This window comes from Primulina eburnea, chromosome 7, assembly GCF_022965805.1.
Source record: "Primulina eburnea isolate SZY01 chromosome 7, ASM2296580v1, whole genome shotgun sequence".
NCBI classification, from domain to species: Eukaryota; Viridiplantae; Streptophyta; class Magnoliopsida; order Lamiales; family Gesneriaceae; genus Primulina; species Primulina eburnea.
Genome location: NC_133107.1, coordinates 27,971,845 through 27,996,501, shown reverse-complemented (window position 1 = coordinate 27,996,501; position 24,657 = coordinate 27,971,845). Strand labels below are relative to the sequence as shown.

The 24,657-nt window shown below is 41.2% G+C and overlaps 1 protein-coding gene across 1 annotated transcript; it reads right to left on the bottom strand.

Annotated features, from left to right (window-relative positions):
* Positions 1 to 11,055: 11,055 nt before the first annotated feature.
* LOC140835826 (uncharacterized) lies at positions 11,056 to 11,613 on the bottom strand. Its single transcript, XM_073201235.1, has one exon. It carries the CDS (start codon positions 11,611 to 11,613, stop codon positions 11,056 to 11,058), a length of 558 nt encoding a protein of 185 aa, XP_073057336.1.
* Positions 11,614 to 24,657: the final 13,044 nt, after the last annotated feature.

Sequence of the window (24,657 nt, the reverse complement as noted above, 5' to 3'; positions counted from 1 at the left end):
AGGAAAAGACCCGGTGACGATTTTTGGCTACTTAAAGGTGGAATTTTATTTTTAAGTTGAGAATGGGGCGTTTTAAGTAATTTATTAAGTTTAGCATTTTAAAGCTTAAGTTGTTTATTTGAGTGAGTTTAGAAATTTTAAAACTCTTAAAATTTCTCACTTGTGTGTTTTTTATTTTAAATGTAGTAATGCTAGTGTTTTGGTGTATTCTAGTGGGGTGTTAGCATTTTATTTAAAGAGTTATCAAGTTATTTGTAATTTTAATTAGCATGTTATTAACAGTTTTAATTGAGAGATTAAACAAATTTTTTATCCTTAAATTATCTCTAACTCACGCCACACACACAAACTACACACTTTTACACCCACCTATTCACGCCTAAACACACACACACACCCATATTTCATTCAAACTCTTTTAAATTTTGAGAAAAACACCTTAGGGTTCTTAGCCTAGAGCAGCCGCCCCCTCCCTCTGATATTCCAGCAAATTTCGTTGGTTTCTTTCAAAGAAAAATCGAGCCGCCATCGTCCCGGATCAAGCCTCGCTCCGTCTCCGCTTCGGTGTCGTCGTTACGGTATCTTTAAATATCAAAAAGCATGTATATTATGTTCTTTCTGCATCGATCTTGTCATAGTATGCGTTTTGTTATTTTATGCGTGAAAATCCATGTGTGACATTCGTCGTTTGAACGGAAAATGGTTTGAATGCGTTTGAAATACTTTTTAGATCTGAAAACTCGTAACTCACTGTTCTGTTGAAATCTGCGATTTTTCTGTCGAGATTTTGAGAAAACTTTAAACAACAAAATTTTAGAACTTTTCGATGCCTTCGATTTGATATAAAATTCGAGATTTTTGGATGACAATTGAGTGAGTTATGATGTTTTTCGTGGGACTGCTCAATCTACGACTTTTACGAAAATTGTGCTCTTGAAGTTTTTGTTGCAGGCTTCGTTGGGATCGACGGGTGATCGTTGCTGCATCTAGGTATGATTAGTACGATGTTGGGATGTCATTTGATACGTCGTATAGTGTCGATAGGCATTCGAATGCGTTAGGAGTCGTGAGAAACGAATTGGTGCCAACTGCTATGCTTTGAATTGTATATGTTGTAAGGTGAACTCATTGCTTTGGGTGTTTTTACGAATTTGGTTGATGTTATGGAATGCTAAGGTGGGTCTCGGGGTGTCGATTCATAGTCCGTGCAACCGAGTCTAGAAAGTTGAGCGAAGCATGTACAAGATTTTCGTGAGTTCGCGATCACAGTGGGTACACGGACCCAGTCACGGGGTCCGTGCCTTTGTTTCTTTCGCAGTGCCAAATTCCCGAGGCTACACGGACCCCCACACGGACCTATGCACGGGGTCCGTGCCCCTCCTCCTTTTCGATGTCTTTTTCCAGAGTCTACACGGACCCCAACACGGACCTAAGCACGGGGTCCGTGTCTCCCCTTTTCTGCACACACACTTTACAGTGCCTACACGGACCCGGAGCCGGACCTGGGCACGGGGTCCGTGTCTTGCATGTTTTGGGGAAAATAATTGTAACATGTTTTGAAGTGTGACGTAATGGTTTAGGGCAAGGATTATCAAGGTCGTGTCATGGGAAATTTTAGAACGTCCTAAGTAATGATTGAACTCGAGAGTAAGTATGATTTCTACGTTAAGTTATGCAAGTTAAGTATGCAAATTCGTGTTAGTATGTGCAGCAATGGCCCCGATCGAAGTCCAACGAATCCCTCAACGCCAAGTAAGTATGTATGACGTGCAATGAAAATCTTTTAAGTTTTTGAGGTATGCTAAATGTCTTGTGACCAAATTATGAATGGGTTTTTGCAAGTCAGTGAACGTGGCCGAGGACCTCTCCGCCCCGTTAAATTATGAACGGGTTAGATCGCGGTTGGAAAGCGTTAAATTATGAACGGGGACCAACCAGCCCGTTAAATTATGAACGGGGATCTCATGTATGCGGCAGTGGATACGTCCCTGTCAGCCCAGTACTGTGGTGTGTCTGATCAGGCGTTTATTATGCTATGGGTCACTTGCTTTGAAACATCCTCTACGAAAAATGATAAAGTCATGTATGATTTAGTATGCTCAAGTATGCAGTTATGATTATGAAAGTTTCACGCTATAGCACGTCTATTTATGTATGCAAGTTCAAGTTTATTATGCAAGCTCAAGTTTCAAGTTATGTACGTTCTATTTTTAAGATGCATGCGATTTTATTATGTAGTACTCGTTATCCCAGTTTATACGTGTTGAGTCTTTAGACTCACTAGACTTGATCGATGCAGGTGACTATGTTGATGAGGAGACGGGAGGTGGCGACCAAGGGGCAGGCTTGGACTGAGCGGGAGGCTAGACCCGAGGACCGCATACGCTATTTTAAGTTTTTAAGAAAATACAATTATAATCTGATTTTATGATCAGGTTGTGAGACTTTTTGAGACAACTTCTCTTTTAGCAAATTTTATTTGTGATGGTTGATTTCAAAGATATTTTATGAATGATGAGTGATGACCGTGTGGATGTTTTTATTTAAGAAAATTTTTAATTTTTCCGCAAATTTTAAGTATGAAAAGTACGGTTCGTTACACCAATATTCTGAATTAGAGTATTTTTAGTAACCCGATTTCTAATTTGAGTTAATTATCGGATTAATTATATTTTCGGTGGGATCGGAAGGACCGAACAAGTTCGGATCGTCCGATGAGTTCGGATCGTCCGATGAGTTCGGATCGTCCGAGCCAGGTGTCGGACCGTCCGAGACAGGTGGCTGGACACGTGGAAGGGTTCTGGACACGTGGTAAGGTTCGGATCATCCGATTGGGGTTCGGATCGTCCGAGACAGGTGGCTGTACTCGTGGAAGTCATGCAAGGATCGGATCGTCCGATCAGAGTTCGGACCGTCCGAAGTGTGCCGGATCGGAGCTTCCGAAATGGTTCGGATCGTCCGAACATTGGCTATAAATAGAGGCGCGAGGCTTCATTTGTGACTCGCCAATTCAGAGAGTTCCATAGCATTTCAGTCGTTTCTGTGAGATTCTAGTCTTTTTCCGAGGTTCGGGCACTAGCGGGGAGCTGCTGGTCTTGTAGCGGAGCTGTGCTCTAGTTGGGAGCTAGCGGCATCAGTGGGCTAGCGACGGACGAAGGTTTGGAATTGTATCAGTATTATCTCAGGATTATCTAGTTAAGTCTGGTAGATAAGTTTTAGTGATGGTTTTCACTTGATGAATAGGCTTGGACTAGACCTGTTGTCTGGTTATTCCAGTGGATTAGGATTGCTGTGATAGAGGTACGAAAGTACTATCCGAGATATCCTGGTCGAGTATACATTCTTATATGTGTTGCATGATTATGTGGTGCATTGTTATATGTCATATGATGCATGCTATTATGTCACGATTTATGATGCATGTTGCATTTCATGTTGAGCCGTATCTCCTTCGAGATAGCCTTTACTGTTGAGCTGTATCTCTTTCGAGATAAGCTATATATCTTGTGGGGCCGCTCAGCCCTGTCTTGTCTTGTGGACGCATGGACACCGAGAGTACACAGTGGCCGACGGGTCGGGAGGGCTTCGGTGATCCGGGACATTTTAGGTCCACGTCTGTTCTTGCAGTGGATGCAGTGACCCAGAGGTAGTACCGCGCGGCACTATCCACTTGGCGCCTCTAGACTGAGCATTTTGAGATCTTTTGTGACTCCTGTTTCTTGACTACCCTGGTATCATATCATAGCATGTGCATTTCATATAGGTTTGTATACTCATGCTTTTGTACTGGGCGTTCTTATCGCTCACGTCCTCGGTTTTGTTTATCTTGGACACCCCATTTCCACGGGGCAGGCCTCAGGTTGGATGGCTCAGGAGGAGCAGGAGGAGGACATTGAGTAGCTGGTTGGTTTAGTTTTCAGTGTTTTCCATTTGATTTGATATGATTGTAGCAGATACTTTCAGTTAGTTGAGTATTTTGGATTTCGATTGGGTTGTATAAACTATTGTTGTTAACCATATTTCCGCTGTTATCTCTGATTTTTATTAATTAAGTTAATTGCATGCTTAGTTCTCAACTAGTAGGTGATTCTGGAACAGGTCACTACATTTATGGTATCAGAGCATGCTTACGATTTTGGGATATAGATTCTGTTTTGGGATTTTCGTTGACCATTTTACCATTTTCCCCATTCTATCTTGTAGCGATGGCTGACCACTTTGGTGATGAGAGTAGTCAGGGAAGTGTAGGTCGTTGGGGTGACCAGGACGATCGTAGGCGTCATCGTGAACATCGTCATCGTCGGGATGGTCCTAGGCGTTTTGATTTGCACCGTTTCATTCAGATGGGGCCTAAGCCTTTAGTCGGCGGTGAGACTCCCGATGATGCTGAGGATTGGTTAGAGCGCATGGAGAGTTGTTTCCGTGCATTCCAGTGCACCGAGGAGCAGCAGATGGAGACCCTTAGTTTTCTTCTCGAGGGCCGTGCGTGCAAGTGGTGGCGATCGACTTCTGCGCCGATAGTCCAGTCCCAGGGTAGGGTGACTTGGGCCGATTTCCGTGCAGCTTTCATGCAGCTGTATTTTCCTCCAGCCCTTCGCCAGGCGAAGACGATTGAGCTCCTGAACCTTAAGCAGGGGAGTATGTCTGTTGATGAGTATCAGCAGAAATTCTTCGAGTTGTTACCCTTCGCTCCTCATATCAGTGGCAGTTCTGAGGCCAAGTATGACCATTTCCTCCAGGGTCTTAACCAGGAGATCTTTGACCGAGTCACTGTCTGTGATAATCCTACTTCTTATGATGGGTTAGTGAACCGGTGTCGCCAGGCAGAGATCAGTCTCCAGCGTGGTAGGGCTATTCTTTCTTCTAGACCTCCGAGTACTTTGAGGCCTCGATCTCAGTCGTTCAAGAAATCTGGTTCGTCTTCTTCTGGATCTGGATCTCGATCTAGCGGTGTTTTCCGTTTTGGTAAGAAGAAGGAATCTTGTGCGCATTGTGGGAAGAACCATCCATCGGAGCAATGCCGAGCAGCCGCAGGAGCTTGTTATCAGTGCGGAGAGATGGGGCATATTAAGAAGAATTGTCCTCAGTTGCGAGGTGGAGCAGGATCCGGTTCTGGATCTCAGACGACTGTTCAGCAGAGGAGGCAGGGTCAGGCAGTGGGTAGTTCGAATCTTCGACCTCGTGCCCAAGGTCAGGTGTTTGCGCTGAACCAGGATCAGGCTGCAGATGAGACCGGGAGAGTCATAGCAAGTACTTTTTGTTTATGCGGTATTCCTGCTTTTGTTCTTATAGATACCGGAGCATCTCATTCATTCATTTCTGCACGATTTGTTAAGCGTCATAAGTTACCGTATGTTTCTCTAGACGTTATTCTTTCTGTTTCTACCCCGATGGGTCATTCGGTTTTAGCCAAGCGTCTAGTGATGGGTTGTCCTTTAGATTTTGAGGGTAACGAGTTGACTGCGAATCTTATGATTCTGGAGATGGAAGACTTTGATTGTATTTTGGGTATAGACATTTTGACTACCTACCGAGCTACTGTGGATTGTTACCAGAAGCTTGTTCAGTTCCGTACGACTGAGAGCTCTAGTTGGTTTTTCTATGGTGAGGGAGCGCGACCTCCGATGCCAGTGGTATCTGCTCTGAAAGCCTGTCGTGCTTTAGAGGCGGGCGGGGAAGGCTACCTCATCTATGCGATTGATACGTCCACAGGTAGTGTTGGTATAGAGGATATTCCAGTGGTTTGTGAATTTCCTGATGTTTTTCCAGATGAGATTCCTGGTTTTCCTCCGGTTAGAGAGGTGGAGTTTGGCATTGAGTTAATGCCAGGGACTGCACCGATTTCTCGTGCCCCTTATCGTCTTGCGCCGTCAGAGATGAGGGAACTGAAGCAGCAATTGCAGGATCTTCTTGATAAAGGTTATATTCGCCCGAGTGTTTCACCTTGGGGAGCTCCAGTTTTGTTTGTCAAGAAGAAGGATGGATCGATGCGATTGTGCATTGATTATCGCCAGCTGAATCGTGTGACGATCAAAAACAAGTATCCATTACCTCGTATCGATGACTTGTTCGATCAGCTTCAGGGTACCTCTGTTTACTCCAAGATTGACTTGCGATCGGGTTATCATCAGATGAGAGTCAGAGATGATGATATTTCCAAGACTGCATTTCGTACTCGTTACGGGCATTACGAGTTTTTAGTTATGCCATTCGGATTGACGAATGCGCCAGCGGTGTTCATGGATCTGATGAACCGAGTCTTTCGTGATTTTCTAGATCAGTTCGTTGTGGTTTTCATCGACGATATCTTGATTTATTCTCACAGTGTGGAGGAGCATGTCCAGCACTTGAGGATTGTGTTGCAGATTCTTCGCGAGAAGCAATTGTATGCTAAGCTGAGTAAGTGCGAGTTCTGGATTGATCGTGTAGTATTCCTTGGTCATGTGATTTCCAAGGAAGGAATTTCTGTGGATCCCAGCAAGATTGAAGCAGTGCTGAATTGGTCACGTCCTACGAAGGTGGCCGAGATCCGTAGTTTTCTAGGTCTGGCAGGGTATTATCGTCGCTTCATCGTGAATTTCTCCCAGGTAGCTAGACCTTTGACGCAACTTACTCGGAAGGATGTTCCATTTGAGTGGTCATCTGAGTGCGAAGATAGTTTCAGAGAGCTTCGTCGACTTCTGACTTCTGCACCTGTTTTGGCGTTACCGTCAGGATCTGATGGTTTCAGTGTTTACACCGATGCCTCTTTTCAAGGCTTAGGGTGTGTGTTGACACAGAATGGTCATGTGATCGCTTACGCTTCCAGGCAGCTGAAATCTCACGAGGAGAAGTACCCTATTCATGATCTAGAGTTGGCAGCTATAGTGTTCGCACTGAAGATCTGGCGTCATTACTTGTACGGGGTTAAGTTTGAAATCTTTACTGATCACAAGAGTCTGAAGTATCTGTTCACTCAGGCTGAGTTGAACATGAGACAACGTCGTTGGATGGATCTACTGAAAGATTATGACTGCGAGATCAAGTACCATCCAGGCTCTGCGAATCTCACAGCCGATGCTCTTAGTCGTAAGGTGAGAGCCTCTGCACTTCAGACCAGTGCTATGATTAGTACTTTTCAGGATTGTTGTTCGTTGGGATTTAACTTCAAACATCGGAAAGGTATGGAGAGCATTCGTGTTGCTACCATTTTATCTGAGCCAGCTTTGTTCGCTCGGATTCGAGATGCTCAGATGTTTGATCTGAAGACTCAGAGATTAGCTCGGTTAGCGGGTGGAGATAGCGGTTTCCATTATCAGTCTAATGGTCTTCTATGTTTGTCTAATCGGGTTGTAGTACCAGAGGATGATAATTTGAGGGAAGAGATCTTGTCTCAGGCTCATCGAAGCAAGTTGAGTGTCCATCCAGGAAGCAATAAGATGTATAAAGACTTGAGGACACGATTTTGGTGGAAAGGGATGAAGCGCAGTGTTTATCAGTTTGTTTCCAAGTGTCTTGTTTGTCAGCAGGTTAAGGCAGAGCACCGTCGACCTGGAGGATTATTGTTGAATCTACCTATTCCTGAATGGAAGTGGGAGCATATCACGATGGATTCATTACTCACTTGCCATTGTCTTTGAGGAATAGTGATGCTATTTGGGTAGTGGTGGATCGACTCACCAAGTCTGCTCATTTTCTGCCTTATAACCGTGACATCACTTTCGATCGGATGGCTCGCTTGTACATTCAAGAGATTGTACGTTTGCATGGAGTGCCAGTCAGTATTGTTAGTGACAGGGATCCTCGTTTTACCTCACGATTTTGGGGTAGTTTCCAGTCAGCATTGGGCACTTCACTGAGTCTGAGTACTGCTTATCATCCGGAGACTGACGGTCAGTCAGAGAGGACTATCCGTACGCTTGAGGATATGTTGCGAGCCTGTGTTATGGATTTCGGACCCGCTTGGCAGGATCATTTGCCTTTGATTGAGTTCGCGTACAACAACAGCTACCATCGTAGTATTGGTATGGCACCATTTGAGGCGTTGTATGGGCGACGTTGTCGTACTCCATTATTCTGGGCTGAAGTTGGGGAACGACATGTTGAGGGACCGGAGTTAGTCCAGCAGGCTATTGATAAAGTTGCAGTAATCAAGAAGCGGATTAAGATTGCCCAGGATCGACAGGCTAGTTATGCGAACACCAAGCGGCGACCTCTTTATTTTCAGCCAGGTGAGAAAGTGTTTCTCCGAGTTTCGCCTTTTCGCAGGATTTTGAGATTTGGTCTCAAGGGTAAGCTATCTCCGAGATTTATTGGTCCTTTTGAGATTCTGGAATGTGTGGGAGATTTGGCTTACAGGTTAGCATTACCTCGGTATCTGTCTGGGATTCATGACGTGTTTCACGTATCCCTTTTGCGACGATATGTGGCAGATGAATCACACATTTTACATCCATCTGAAGTTCAACTTGAATCGGATTTGTCTTACGTGGAGCGACCAGTTCAGATTCTCGATCGCAAAGATAAGGTGTTGCGGAATAAGATCATTCCTCTTGTCTTAGTTCAGTGGCAGCGTAGAGGCACTGAAGAAGCCACTTGGGAGCTAGAGAGTCGTATGCGTTCGGAGCATCCAGAGCTCTTTTGAGTTGTACTGTAGTTGTACTATGGATGTATGTATGTTTTCCGTTGTAATCCAATTATCAGTTGTGTTTGGCAACAATTGAGATGTAATAACAATGTTGTTATTTCAGTTTTGTTCATCCTATAAACTTGATTTCGAGGACGAAATCTTTTAAGGGGGGGAGAATGTAGTAACCCGATTTCTAATTTGAGTTAATTATCGGATTAATTATATTTTCGGTGGGATCGGAAGGACCGAACAAGTTCGGATCGTCCGATGAGTTCGGATCGTCCGATGAGTTCGGATCGTCCGAGCCAGGTGTCGGACCGTCCGAGACAGGTGGCTGGACACGTGGAAGGGTTCTGGACACGTGGTAAGGTTCGGATCATCCGATTGGGGTTCGGATCGTCCGAGACAGGTGGCTGTACTCGTGGAAGTCATGCAAGGATCGGATCGTCCGATCAGAGTTCGGACCGTCCGAAGTGTGCCGGATCGGAGCTTCCGAAATGGTTCGGATCGTCCGAACATTGGCTATAAATAGAGGCGCGAGGCTTCATTTGTGACTCGCCAATTCAGAGAGTTCCATAGCATTTCAGTCGTTTCTGTGAGATTCTAGTCTTTTTCCGAGGTTCGGGCACTAGCGGGGAGCTGCTGGTCTTGTAGCGGAGCTGTGCTCTAGTTGGGAGCTAGCGGCATCAGTGGGCTAGCGACGGACGAAGGTTTGGAATTGTATCAGTATTATCTCAGGATTATCTAGTTAAGTCTGGTAGATAAGTTTTAGTGATGGTTTTCACTTGATGAATAGGCTTGGACTAGACCTGTTGTCTGGTTATTCCAGTGGATTAGGATTGCTGTGATAGAGGTACGAAAGTACTATCCGAGATATCCTGGTCGAGTATACATTCTTATATGTGTTGCATGATTATGTGGTGCATTGTTATATGTCATATGATGCATGCTATTATGTCACGATTTATGATGCATGTTGCATTTCATGTTGAGCCGTATCTCCTTCGAGATAGCCTTTACTGTTGAGCTGTATCTCTTTCGAGATAAGCTATATATCTTGTGGGGCCGCTCAGCCCTGTCTTGTCTTGTGGACGCATGGACACCGAGAGTACACAGTGGCCGACGGGTCGGGAGGGCTTCGGTGATCAGGGACATTTTAGGTCCACGTCTGTTCTTGCAGTGGATGCAGTGACCCAGAGGTAGTACCGCGCGGCACTATCCACTTGGCGCCTCTAGACTGAGCATTTTGAGATCTTTTGTGACTCCTGTTTCTTGACTACCCTGGTATCATATCATAGCATGTGCATTTCATATAGGTTTGTATACTCATGCTTTTGTACTGGGCGTTCTTATCGCTCACGTCCTCGGTTTTGTTTATCTTGGACACCCCATTTCCACGGGGCAGGCCTCAGGTTGGATGGCTCAGGAGGAGCAGGAGGAGGACATTGAGTAGCTGGTTGGTTTAGTTTTCAGTGTTTTCCATTTGATTTGATATGATTGTAGCAGATACTTTCAGTTAGTTGAGTATTTTGGATTTCGATTGGGTTGTATAAACTATTGTTGTTAACCATATTTCCGCTGTTATCTCTGATTTTTATTAATTAAGTTAATTGCATGCTTAGTTCTCAACTAGTAGGTGATTCTGGAACGGGTCACTACAGTATTCCTCCCACAAATGGTTAATAAGAGCACCTCAGGATGCATAGTGAGCCGATTTGTCTTTAATTTGACGATGACGTGCAAGAAACTCTTGGAATCGGATGTGTTCATCACGCACCATTTCAACTTATGGGATGGGTGCTTCGCAATAATATGTGATTGGCATCTGCTCATCCCGCTCATCTTCAATAATCATATTATGCAGTATAATGCACGTTGTCATTATATCATGCAACACATGTTTGCTCCAGAATCGTGCAGGGCCAGTGATTATCGCCCATTTTGATTGCAATAGACCAAATGCTCGTTCCACATCTTTTCTACAACTCTCTTGTTGTGCTGCAAAGTATTTCTTCTTTGGACCTTGTAGATTGTGAATTGTTTGAACTAAAGTAGCCCACTTTGGATATATAACATCAGCTAGATAGTATCCCATGTTGTATTATTTTCCTTGTATGATATAATTAGCAGGAGGAGCTACTTCATTGGCCAGATTAGCAAAGATATGTGATTTTGACAACACATTAATGTCGTTGTTCCAACCTGGCAAACCAAAGTATGCATGTCATATCCACATCTTGTAATCAGCTACAGCCTCCAAAATGATTGTTGGTCTTCCACTCCGACCGGTATATTGTCCTGCCCAAGACGTTGGATAGTTTTTCCACCTCCAATGCATACAATCGAGGCTTCTAAGCATTCCCGGAAATCCACGTTGTTTTCCAATATGGAGAAGTCTTTCAATGTCCTCGGCGTTAGGAGAGCGAAGATACAAATCTCCAAAACCTCTATCGTAGCTCGACAAATCTCTTTACACTTTCAGTAGCAGTGGACTCCCCGATTTTAATATACTCATATGTCGCATCTGTCTCCACACTGTCTGCCAATATCCACATTGAAGCAGTTATCTTTTGGTATGGTGTCAACCTAGGCCGACTTAACTCATCTGCTTTCTGCACGAAGTAATTGTCATGCTCTTGAATGGATGTCATAATGCATAGGAATAGGCGACGTGACATTCTAAAACGTCTCTTGAACATTGCCTCTCCATACATTGGAGAATCAAAAAAATAATCATTGTATAAGAGTTGCTCAGCGGCTGCTCTAGCTCGATTAATCCCCGCATGGCCATGAATCGATCCTCCATGGTGCGTGTTATCTAGTTGTTGGAAGTAAGTGGAGATGAGAGTATCATTGCTTGTAAGTTGGAAAGACGTCATTTTTTGGTGTTGGTCAATGAGTTGAAGCTCATTGTTTATCATGGTATCTGACTCCTCGTCTCCATCAGATGAGGACGATGATGCAAGGAAAGAAAAATTTGAAGGACCTCCCTCATGAAAATTCATATTGAGTTGGATTACGAAATGGTGAGATAACAGTTCTATCACCACTCACTAGTCTTAAATACTATCAGTGTCGCATCCCACTATCCCATAAATAAAGGTACATCCCACTATCCCACCATCGAATTGTCACATCTCACTCCCACTATCCCACTATCCAATAAATACACATCCCACTATCTTATAAATAAAGGCACTGAATTGTCATATCCAAATATCCCACTATCAAATTGTCAAATCCCACTCCCACTATCCCATAAATAAAGGTACATCCCACCATCCCATAAGTAAAGGCACTGAATTGTCATGTGATCAATTCAGTAAAAGATAACCTTTATCCCACCATCCCACTATCGAGTTGTTGAAAGCGGACCGGTTACGGTGGCCGGGAGCGCAACGGAAGTCAAAAATTAAATTTTCTAGCTCAAAATTTCGGCCACCCCATTTTGTGTGCAATATTTACAAAACAAACCGTACATAGGATGTAAGAAGATATTACCTATCAACCTCTTGAGGTTGATGTATGGCACCAACTTTGTTGTAAACAACAAAGCTCTTCAAGGTTGAAGATCTACAAGCCTCCAACTCCCTTTCCTTCAAAATAAGGCCCACCACTAGCAAGGTAAACCCCCTCAAAAATTGCACTAGAAAAGTTTGAGGATTTATCAAAGAGAAGGGTTTATTCTCCAACAAAAATTGAAGAACAAAGAAAAGAAAAAACTTGAGATAACTCCTTCAATTTTTCGGCCAAGTGAGTGTAGTAGAATGAGGAGAGAAGTTGAGTCTAGGTTGAGAGAAAAGCAAGCCTCAAAAGCAACAAAAAAGTTGCATGCCTAGTCTCCAACCCTTCATCTCCCCAAGCATGCAAACCCTAGCATGTCTCACATATATTATTTGGTTTCTAACACATTAAAAACCATGGACTAAATTTTAATTATCTCAAACACATTTGAGATTAATTAAATACTACTTGAATTTATTCAAGTCCCACTAGTTAAATAATTATTTTAATTGAGCTCTACAAGACTCAATATTATTTAATTAATTCAACACTTGAATTAATTTGATTATTTAGACTCTACTAGGTCCACTAGTGTTTAATTAATTCAACACTTGAATTAATTTAATTTAGTCCACAATAATGTTTATGAAAATCACAATTTTCAACTACATTATTTACTTGGCCAAATTTTAATCTTAGGAACACTTCCATAAATTAAAATTTATATTTCTCTCTTAGAAGTCATACTTCTATTTTTCTTTACGCTTATAAACACATTTATAAGCCGTTCAACACATTGAACTATTTTACTTCTCATCGGGATTTACAAAGCTAATACTTGTGTGGCCCTCAATGGTTCATTGATACAACTAGCCGTGGGTTCACATCTCCATGTGATTCGGACTAATTATGTCCTTATACGAGCATACCCCAATTGCCCCATTCTTACTTATCAACTCCTTGATAGTAAGAACGTCAGAACTCAAGTCTGATAGTACCCAACCAATCACGTTAAACGCCTAGCAGCATCGCTTACGTGATTCCCTAGGTATCACATGATAGTGCCTGCAAGAACCAATCAATTATGGTTAGCGTACAGTACGGTCCCTTCAACTCATATATCCCGACCGATTCGACAATTATTGGTTTATCGAGAGTTGTCAATGAATCGATACTATGTGTCATGTTGTGGTTGCATCGATGGTGTAATCTATGAAACCCCTTTCGTAATTACCACCATACTCTGATCAGAGATTTCAACCCACACATACATGAAAAAACACATAGGATATCCATACCCGTAGGTAAGCGGTGAATCCCCGGCTACAATGCATCGACTCCTATATGTTTCGCCGTAACACCCAACCTTGCCACCTGATGACCCCATAAGAGTCGGTAAACAAGTCAAAGTGAAACACTAGCACATAGAGTCTCAATGTTGTCCCGGGTCATAAGGACTAATGGTGTACAACCAAAAACTAGGACTTTTTCCACTCGATAAGTGAGAACCACTTGGAAAGTCCTTTATATAGGGTTGTTCAGTGCACTCTACCAGGAGCACCTATCTGCATGCTCGGACATCACAATGTCCCCTACCAATGAAACATGGTACTCACATCGCAGATACTAGTCTCTAACTCGAGCGGCCTATATCCTTCTTAGTGGCGGCTGAATCGACTAGGAACCGTTTAGAATATACAGTATTACAAATATGAGTTTCATGATACTCATCATATGAGCATCTCATATTCTTTCTACTATATGTATATTCAAGGACTTTATCTATGCAACTCGCATGGGTATAAAGATAAAGATGCGCCAAATTAATAAATTCAAATATTATTAAAATAAAGATCGTTTATACAAAGAGTTTCATCGTGAACAGTCGGCCAACACTTGGCTCGACGTGCACCTACTCTAACAATCTCCCACTTGCACTAGATCCAACTACCTATATACTTTAGACCCATTGATTCGAGATGCTTCTCGAATGATGGTCCTGGTAAAGGCTTAGTTAGTGGATCAGCAACATTATCTGTGGAGCCGACTTTGTCAATCGTGACATCTCCTCTTTCCACGATCTTTCTGAGGATGTGGTACTTTCTCAATACGTGTTTGGACTTCTGATGAGACCTTGGCTCCTTCGCCTGAGCTATGGCTCCCGTGTTGTCGCACATCACCGGGATAGGAGCAACTCCATTTGGAATGACGCCCAACTCTTGGACGAAATTCCTAATCCAAACAGCCTCCTTTGCTGCAGCCGATGCAGCAATGTATTCTGCCTCAGTGGTGGAATCCGTAGTACTGTCTTGCTTGGAACTCTTCCAAGAGACAGCACCACCATTGAGCATGAATATGAATCCGGAGGTTGACTTCGAGTCATCAACATCGCTTTGGAAGCTAGAGTCGGTATAGCCTTCCAATTTTAGTTCTCCACCCCCATAGACCAAAAACAACTTATTGGTCCTTCTCAAATACTTGAGGATGTCTTTCACAGCTTTCCAGTATGGAAGACCAGGGTTGGATTGATATCTACTCACTACACTTAGTACAAATGCCACGTCAGGACGTGTAGATATCATCCCATACATGATACTACCAATAGCCGAAGCATACGGAATTCGTGTCATCGCCGCTATCTCTGCATCAGTCTTGGGAGACATAGACTTGGATAGGGACACGCCATGACAAACATAAGTGATACAAGTCTAGTAGGAAACACTAGAAATCTTCAACGCCCGAGATCTCCACGCTATCAACAATCTCTCATCTTCCTCGTGACCCAGATCCTGCCCCACCTGTTGCCATGCACACATACAGACACGACAACAGCCGGATAACTCCGGTGAGAACATATCCCAGTATAAAACATGGATGCATGCAATGTAATAATCATGTACAAAAGCATAGCATATATCAAGTAACATGAATGCAAATCTAAACATGTAGAAGAATACAAATCTGTATTCAACATTTAAATCTTGACTCGACTCATTTCTAATCTAGGGATCCCGGTATGAATAAGACGGTCTGTCACCTACCCAACCACTCGGGGTGACGGTACGTCTTATTCCTAGACTTCGGTCAACTCTGTATCGAGGGTCTACACATAGAGAATATCTACTACTATGCGTCGATACACCGAAACGTCTAGTTTTGGCCGATCTGCCAATATCTCGTATCTCAGGACTTGAATATAAATCAATAAACAAGACATTACATAATCAAATGTAATAACAATCTAGTATGTGATTTAGGGAAACTCGTATCAAGTCTGAATCGAGTTGTGCAAGCACGTGACCACATGAATTATACCTTTCTTGTCGCACAGTCTGTGTCGAACCGAAATCTCGAATACCAAGTAGCCAATACAAATCTGAAATGGCAATATAGAGAGGTACAATATCATTCTCTAACTCAAGCAACACATAATCCAATCAATAATAACTCATGGTACAAATTGACGGCATAACGACGTAATTCTTCGATACTGGCCAATTCACAACTCACATATCAATACCAGAATCTCATCAACATCATCATATCAATGACATAATCTTCTCAAACTCTGAAAATCTATATACTCTTCAATAATACATGCTGAAATTTCGAAACAGTAACATACGGCGTCTGAAAATCGATCCGTTTACGTTTCTACTATGCTCATAATCTCAAGAACACAAAATAACCATTACATCTGATTTTCCTCAACACTTAAATTTCAAACCATGTTGGAAATGAGAAATACTTACATCTTCTTGTAGCCTTCAAAGAGAGGAACACCAACCCGGTCTCGGAAATAAAATCGGATCACTATATCATTCAAAATCACAAGTTTAAGATCAAAGGAATGGGAGCTTTCTTCTTGGCTTCTCTTGGTTCCCTGAAGTCTGAAATGAAAAGGGAAGAAGACAACTCATATACTTTGCATGGCCAAGGACACATGTTTTATTTTTCAAATAACACGTATGACCGCGGGTGCGCTCCATCTAGACCGCGGGTGCGCTCAAGCTTCAGCATATATTTTATTTTCCAGAAATCATCGACCGCGGGTGCGGTTCTTGCAGGACCGCGGGTGCGGTCGCACCACCGCGGGTGCGGTCTTGCTTGCACCGCGGGTGCGGTCTTGCTTCGCACAAATCCACTAATTTCCTCTCCCTACACCGCGGGTGCGGTAGCTCTTACAGTGCAGGTGCGGTGTAGCTTCGGCCAAGCTTCACAATTCTGATTTAAATGTCATGCATTCTTACCTTTACAAGTCTAACATCAATGCCAGTTGATAATTCTCGATCCTTACACATACAACACAAAATCATATATCTGTTATTATGATTAATACTCTACTCTGATTGTCGAAATCAAATTCTAAACATTCTGATCACATTTCTGAATAACTGTAACTCTCGAAGTCAGCTCTAATTCGATCGGAACTGTAAATAATCTCACGGTTCACAAAATTTGTATCAAATACTGATTCAGAATAACAATACTATCAGATCAGATTCAGAATATCTCTAATCTATACTGTTCTAGTGAGTTCAATGAACTCATAAAATTGTAATCTCTGGCAATAATATCAATTTTGATTAATCAATCATGTCTTTATGTCGTTCAGAATAACTGCTATATCATCTGTAAATAAAATATGCTCCCCAGAAATACCATCTGTATCAAATACTGATCTAGAAGCAATAATAATACTCAAGCAGATAAAATAAATTTCTGACATTTCTGATTTTTCTGATATCGATATCGTTCTCAATCACCGATCACAATCTCAACTGTGTCAAATCAATTAGTATACTAACTTCAGATATTGCCTATTCTGAATACAATCTGTTTCAAGCAAAAGTCATATCTGAACAATTTCTGTATATATATTAATCATAGTTCTTAGAATATTCAACAAAATCTTCAAATATTCAATACAATCTTTCTACTATTCGATTCAATCAGTCAAATGCTGTAAATATATCAAAACATCATAGATATAACGAGCATGAAATCGTCAGAATATCTCTGAACATACTAAAACATGCCAAAGAGAACACTAAATCATATGTAACTCCTGGTCGATACTCTTCTATTAATCTTTCAATTCTTTCAATTCATTATGTATCATTCTGTACATTCAATGTCATTCTGTGCTAGATTCTAAAGCATAAACAGTACCTGATCTCAATTCAATTCTGGAATCTATTTCCTGATATACAGCAAATCTGGAATCTTATCTAGGAAAATATCAGCCAACTCGTACATCACTGGCAAATCTGCCAATGCTAGGCTCAATTTCAGTAAGTCTACTGAATACATAAGGATACCATCTGTTCCTTTCTGTAGCAATCGAGTCATAGACAACACAGATATCAGAGGAATTCTAAATCTAGAATCCTTACCGTGAAATCTCTACTCAACCATATCTGGTTTTCATCTTATATTCTCCTGAAAGGAATCAATCTATAATATTTTTGTACTTGTTCAGCATATTAATATCAATAATGCAGTCAAATCAGAAAACACAAGTACATCAAAATCTAACTCGATCTCATTCTTCTCTTACCGCAGTATAACATATTTCACAGAAATCTCTGATATTAATATCTCCCCCAAAAGGTAAGGATATCAATATTACAGTAACTACAGACCCAACAGGTGCAGCATATATCAATGCAACTCAGTCAAAGGTAATCATAGGAAATTCATCAGTATATCTCAATACATATGCCATATAATCATAAAAGAACAATACCAGCCATTAGACCATCAAGTGCCTCTTGGGTTCGTTCCTCGGTCATTACCACTAGATGATTCTGCTCCCTGAAATCTTCGGAAACCTCTTTGGGGACAAACTCTAGCGAAGTGTCCCGACTGTTTACAGATATTGCATCTACCCAGTACTCCCTGGCAGTATTCTGTGGGATGTCTTCCTCCACAATTTCTGCAATATACACCAGTATAACTCGGACTGGAAACACTGGAGCCAGATGAATCACTCGGTTCATTTCCCAAATTCTTAAACTGTTTCTTCTGAATTTTCAGCTGTTCTGTCTTTTCACCACTGCTACTGCCAATCTCAATTCTGGAAGGCAACTGCTGTGAACTCAGTGCTGGAAGATCATATGATGCTCCCTTTCGTCCCATCAGGACTGTTTCTGCTCTTTTGGCCCTATTCAATGTATCAGCAAAACTAATCGATCGTTTCACATTCACTAATGTACGTATCTCTAGATTCAATCCCTGAATGAACTGACTATATATAGCATCATCATTTCTAGCCACAAGAGGGGCAAAATGTATTAAGGTGAAGAACTGTGCCAAGTATTCATCAATACTCATCTGACCATGTCTCAGGTTTGCAAACTCTTCACTTCTGTCCTCTCTATACGATACGGGGAAAAATGTTTGATAGAATTCCACCTTGAAAATTTTCCACGTAATCACTGAACGACTCTGTTCTAAGGCTCCTTTGGTTAGTAACCACCATCTTCTTCCAGTCTCTTGCAACTGATTCTCGATCAACTTGATTCTACAAGCATCTGTGAAATCAAGAAATTCAAATAACTTTCTGTGTCCTCAAGCCAATTCTCACAATCTACTGACGTCTCAGTACCCTTCAGAATCGGCGGTTGAAATGACTGAAACCTCTTCAACTGTGTTTCCATCTGAGTTTCGGACATATCTGTCTGTTCAATTGAAGTACTACCTCTTTCCGGAATTCTTCGGGGAGGTATATCTGATTACCAAAAGCATTAGTAACCCAATACAACAAATCTGTTCTAATCTTTCTCTGACCATCTTACTGCTGATCAAGAATCAGATCTGATTCATTTTCATTGATACATAATACCAATTCCAATCAAATAATCAGGTAAACATGTATCTCAAAGCAGTAACACATAATCTCATGCTAGCACACATGTAAGTCAACACGATAATAAATCACATGCTAGCAATCACATGCAAGGACAGAAAACTCATCTACCCCGCTTATTCTCTTCTATATTAATCTAACTCAGTCTAAAGGATCTATCGCTCTGATACCACCTGTTGTGGGGACCCGGGCTCTAACTCAGTTCTTTTCGGGATTAAATGGATCTGTGAGAAAATGTGGGTCAAATTTTCGCTTTTTAACATTAATTCTAATGTATATACATAAGCATAAAATATTTACTTATTATACAAACATACAAACATGTCTTGTTCTAATACAAACATATCTCTAATGTTTATTACAAACCATAAAATACAAGTAGTACAAGTCTAGTCTGACACCACTAGTGATCTTCTGCACCCGTAGTCACCACTCTAACTCGAACTCATCTCTGTCGTGACCCAGATCCTGCCCCACCTGTTGTTATGCACACATACAGACATAACAACAGCCGGAAACTCCGGTGAGAACAAATCCCAGTATAAAACATATAAACATGCATATGCATAATAAAATCATAAAGCATAATCTCATGCATGTAACATAATTCATAGGTTCCATAGTATATGAAACCAATCCATAAAAACATGCAATGCAAATTAACTCATGTCTTAACTCAACTCGACTCTACTCAAGGGATCCCGGGGTGAATAAGACGTCACTGTCTGTTACCTACCCTCCCAATCGGGGTAACTGTACGTCTTACTCCTAGACTTCGGTCGTGTCTGTATCGAATGTCTACAATCGGAGGAAGTCTGCTCCTATGCGTCGATACCCCGAACGTCTAGTTTTGACAAATCTGTCAATGACTCTCCTATCTCAATGCTTGAATATAAATCTATAGACAAAGCATTATCATATCAATAGATTTGAATATAAATCTATAAACAAATCCAAAACATATCAAAAGATACAATAATAAATCTAGTATGTGATTTTGTTGGGAAAACTCTAATCAAATCTGATTCGAGTCGTGTCTTCCCTACAATCACATGAATTATACATTTGTCTTCCTGGTCTGACGAAGAAAAAGTCTGGTATTCCAATCTGTCCATACCCAGTCTGGCAATAACAATCATATGAATACAATATCAGTATATAACTCAATTCAAAACCTAATCTAATCAATAATCAAATCAATATATAATCTAATCCATATCTGAACAAGGTACAGTCAACTTCATATCAATGATATCACGATATAATCAAAATCATTACTGAATCTGATCAATCTAAATCGACTGATGTTTCGACGGCATAACAATACAGTCTTGATAACCCCGTCAATCTCAATATCACGGATATAATATCAAAATATATAATCAGTATCAGTACAATTCATAATCTCAGTATCTGTACCCTTAAGATCAGTAACAACACAATTCTGATATCAATTCTCAATCAATTCAACTCTGAAAATCATAACAATTATATAAACAGTTTATTCTTTAATCTGACTTCAATTATATAATGTCTACTGTAGCAGACACATCATATCTGATTCATATTCAATTTTTACAATATCATAACTTCAAATCATCTCAGAACGTAACAAAACTTACGTCCTTGTGTAGCTCGTGTCGAGAGGAACTCAGAACTGATGTCGGATTGGAATTCTGATGGACGGATCCTTTGTAAATCAAATTCTAAACTTAAGAAATAAAATTCTCTCCAAAGCTCTCGATTTCCCTTCTGAAACAATGACAAAGCATTGAGTTCCACGTATATATATAGCCATGCAATAACATGAAACATGGCATAGCTCTTTACACTGCACGTCGCACCGCGGGTGCGGTCATGCTTGCACCGCGGGTGCGCTCCATGTGATGTCTATCCCTACATTTCCCGAAACCTTAGACCGCGGGTGCGGTATCACTCGTACCGCGGGTTCGGTGACCTTACTGTAGCAACACCGCGGGTGCGGTCTATCTTGCACCGCGGGTGCGGTGTGGCTACGGGAAAATCATTCCATTTTCTGTCGATGCGCCGCGGGTGCGGTCTTACTTTGGTAATAAATTCAAGTTTCGCCACATCGTTTTTCTCCTTCTGTTCTTGCATTTCTTATTTATACAATATAATCCATTCAGATATATTAACAAGAATCTCGGGCATTACATAAGGTGTTTACATCTTAGTTGGAGCCATCAGCAATCTTTTAAGATTGATAGGTACATTTCTAAAACACCCTATGTATGTCATAGTTTGTGTTTTTGTATATGCTACACACTAGTACACAAGGTGGCCGAAAATTTCATGCTAGAAAATATGTTTTTCGAAAATTTTGTTGCTTCCGTTGTGCTTTCGGTCACCTAAAATCGATCCCTTTCAAGGAAATGAAAAGAATGGAACCCTAGCTCTCCCTTGAAGAGAAGAATCGAGAAGAATGAAGAAAGAATGAGAGAAATGAGCCAACTCTTCCATTTAAATCACTTGAATCGCAAAAACACCTCTTCCATCTAACTCAATTCTTTCTGGGATTAATTGGATCTTTGTTCGAAAATGTGGGTCATAAAAAAAATTTTCTTTTAACATTAACTCCAATGTATATAAACATGCACAAGGTCTTTATTTATTTTATCTCCACAAACATAATATATATGTTTTGTCTAGTGCATATTTAACAAACCAGTATTCAAATACAGTACATGATCAAAAGTACAAACTACTAGTACATCTGCTATGCCCGTGATCACCACGCTATATCAATCTCTCATCTCTGTTGCGACCCAGATCCCGCCCTACCTGTTGTTATGCACACATACAGATACAACAACAGCCGGAAACTCCGGTGAGAACAAATCCCAGTATAAAACATGTATACATGCATGTCATATAATTTCATAATCAATCATAATACATGTTTCTGTAATTATGATACATTAGTGAATACAGATAAAGCAATCATGCACATAATTAATAACAATACGTCCCATAATCTAGGAAACGTAATTCATATTATTCACACTCATATCTTGACTCAACTCGTGTCTAACTCTAGGGATCCCGGTGTGAATAAGATGTAACAGGTCTCCCACCTACTCTCCCATTCGGGGTGGCGTTACATCTTATTCCTAGACTTCGGTCCTGACTGTATCGAATATCTACAATCGGAGTGATTCTGATCTGAAGCGTCGACACCATCGAACGTCTAGTTATTTGGAAAATCTACCAAATGACTCACATATCTTAAAGGCTTGAATATGAATCTATAAACAAAGCATAAGCATTCCAAAATATAAACATTACTCTAGTATGTGATTTTGTTGGGAAACTCAAATTAAATCTCATTTGAGTTGTGTCTTCCCAAAACAAAACATGAATTATACCTTTCTTGTCGTTCGTAGAAGTCGAAGTCTCGTATTCTTGATATCGAATCTGTCAAACCAAATCTGAAACAACATATATACAATGCATCATATCAACTTCTAACTTAAAATGATACACATACGGATCAATATTCAATCTCGGTACATTTCGACGGCATAGCGGCATAGTTTCTCGATAACGATACTCAACTAATACTAGTCTATAACAATCAACTCATAACCCCTATCATAAACACATGACAGTACTCAAAATCTGCATAACTTAACACTCAACATGCTGGAAAACTGTAACAGCAGCATACAATGTCCGTTTTTCGATCCGGTTGCGAATATACATTCATAATCATCACAAGAACATCTAATAGTAATCATATCTGATTTCCCTCAATATCTTAACTTCAAAACATGTTGGAAATGAACAATACTTACATCTTTTCGTAGCCTTCAACGTAAGGAGCACATATATAAGCTTGGATCGAAAATCGGACAAATATATCTTGCATAAATCAATTTCTAAGATACAATGGAATGAAGAACTTTTCAGAATTCCCTTCTCTCGGTTCTTACTGATAAAATGAAGAAATGAAAGTGTTACACATTATATAGCTCATGCCATGTGTCAACTTAGTGTGCATTCTGGATTTCTCGCACATATGCGCCTCCTCAACTCGTGCATATGCGCGAGACATACTGTCTCGGCAATGGAAATCTTAACTCCTCGCGCATATGCGCGAGATGCGCGCCAAAGATTCTGGACGTGTCGCGCATATGCGCGTATTTACTCGTGCATATGCGCCAATGTTTCTGGAAATGTCGCGCATATGCATGCCTTATCTCGCGCATATGCGCGAGGGCTTCTGGACCCCTCGTGCATTTGCGCGTATTTCTTCGCGCATGTGCGCCGCCGCTTGTCCTTTGCACCACTTTTGTATATTTTCTCGTCTCTCTCGGTCCGATACAATGCATCTATAATCACCCTAATTATCAACAAAACCAGTCTGATTATGATAACTAAATCCTCGGGTCTTACATTTCTCCCCCTATTAGATATGAGTTCGTCCTCGAACTTGCATAAAATCAATCGCAGTATATACTAGATGCAATATAATCAAAACTGAATAAATACTCACATCATCGGAATAGCTCAGGATATCTCTGTCTCTTCTCTGACTTTGTTTCCAAAGTCGCTTCTTTAGTGCCATGACGACTCCACTGGACTTTCACTAGCGGAATAGTCTTCGTTCTGAGCTGCTTTTCTTTTCGGTCCAGAATTTGCAATGGTTGCTCAAAATAACTCAAAGTCTGATCTAGTACGGATTTGTCAGGCTGGATGACATGAGAAATATCTGGCATATACTTCCATAACATCGATACATGAAAGACATCATGTATCCCAGATAGAGAAGGAGGAAGAGCAAGTCGATATGCTCGATCACCAATCTTTTCAAGGATCTCGTAAGGACCGATGTATCTAGGCGAAAGCTTCCCACGTTTGCCAAATCTGATAATGCCTCTGAAAGGAGAAATCTTCAAGAATACTCTGTCTCCCTGCTCGAATACTAACGGTCTTCGTCTGACATTTGCATACTTAGCTTGCCTATCCTGTGCCATCTTCATTCTTTTCTGGATTATCTTTTCTTTCTCAGTCATCTCTCGAATCATATCAGGCCCTAATTCTGGTACCTCAGATATATCATCCCAGTACAATGGAGATCTGCACTTCTTACCACACAAAGCTTCAAACGGTGCCATCTCAATACTAGTCTGATAGCTGTTGTTGTACGAGAATTCACAAAGTGGTAGTGAATCCTGCCAACTAGTACCAAAATCTAGTACTACAGCTCTCAGCATATCCTCTAAAGTCTGGATAGTCCGCTCTGACTGCCCGTCTGTATGGGGATGATAAGCAATACTCAGGTGCAATGTCGTAACTAAAGCTTGCTGTAAACTGTGCCAGAAATGGGAAGTGAATCGTGGATCACGATCTGATACGATAGACTTCGGCACACCATGCAATCTGACTACTTCTATGACATACAACTCGGCCATCTGATCGTGTCGATATGTCATTCTGTACGGAATAAAACAAGCTGATTTGGTCAACCTGTCAATAATGACCCAAATTGCATCACAGCCCCGGATGATCGAGGTAACTTCGTCACGAAATCCATGGAAATGTGATCCCATTTCCATTCAAGAATAGACAAACTTTGAAGTAGACCCTCCGGGCTTCTTTCTCTCGGCCTTTACCTGTTGGCAATTCAAGAATTTAGACACAAATTCTGCAA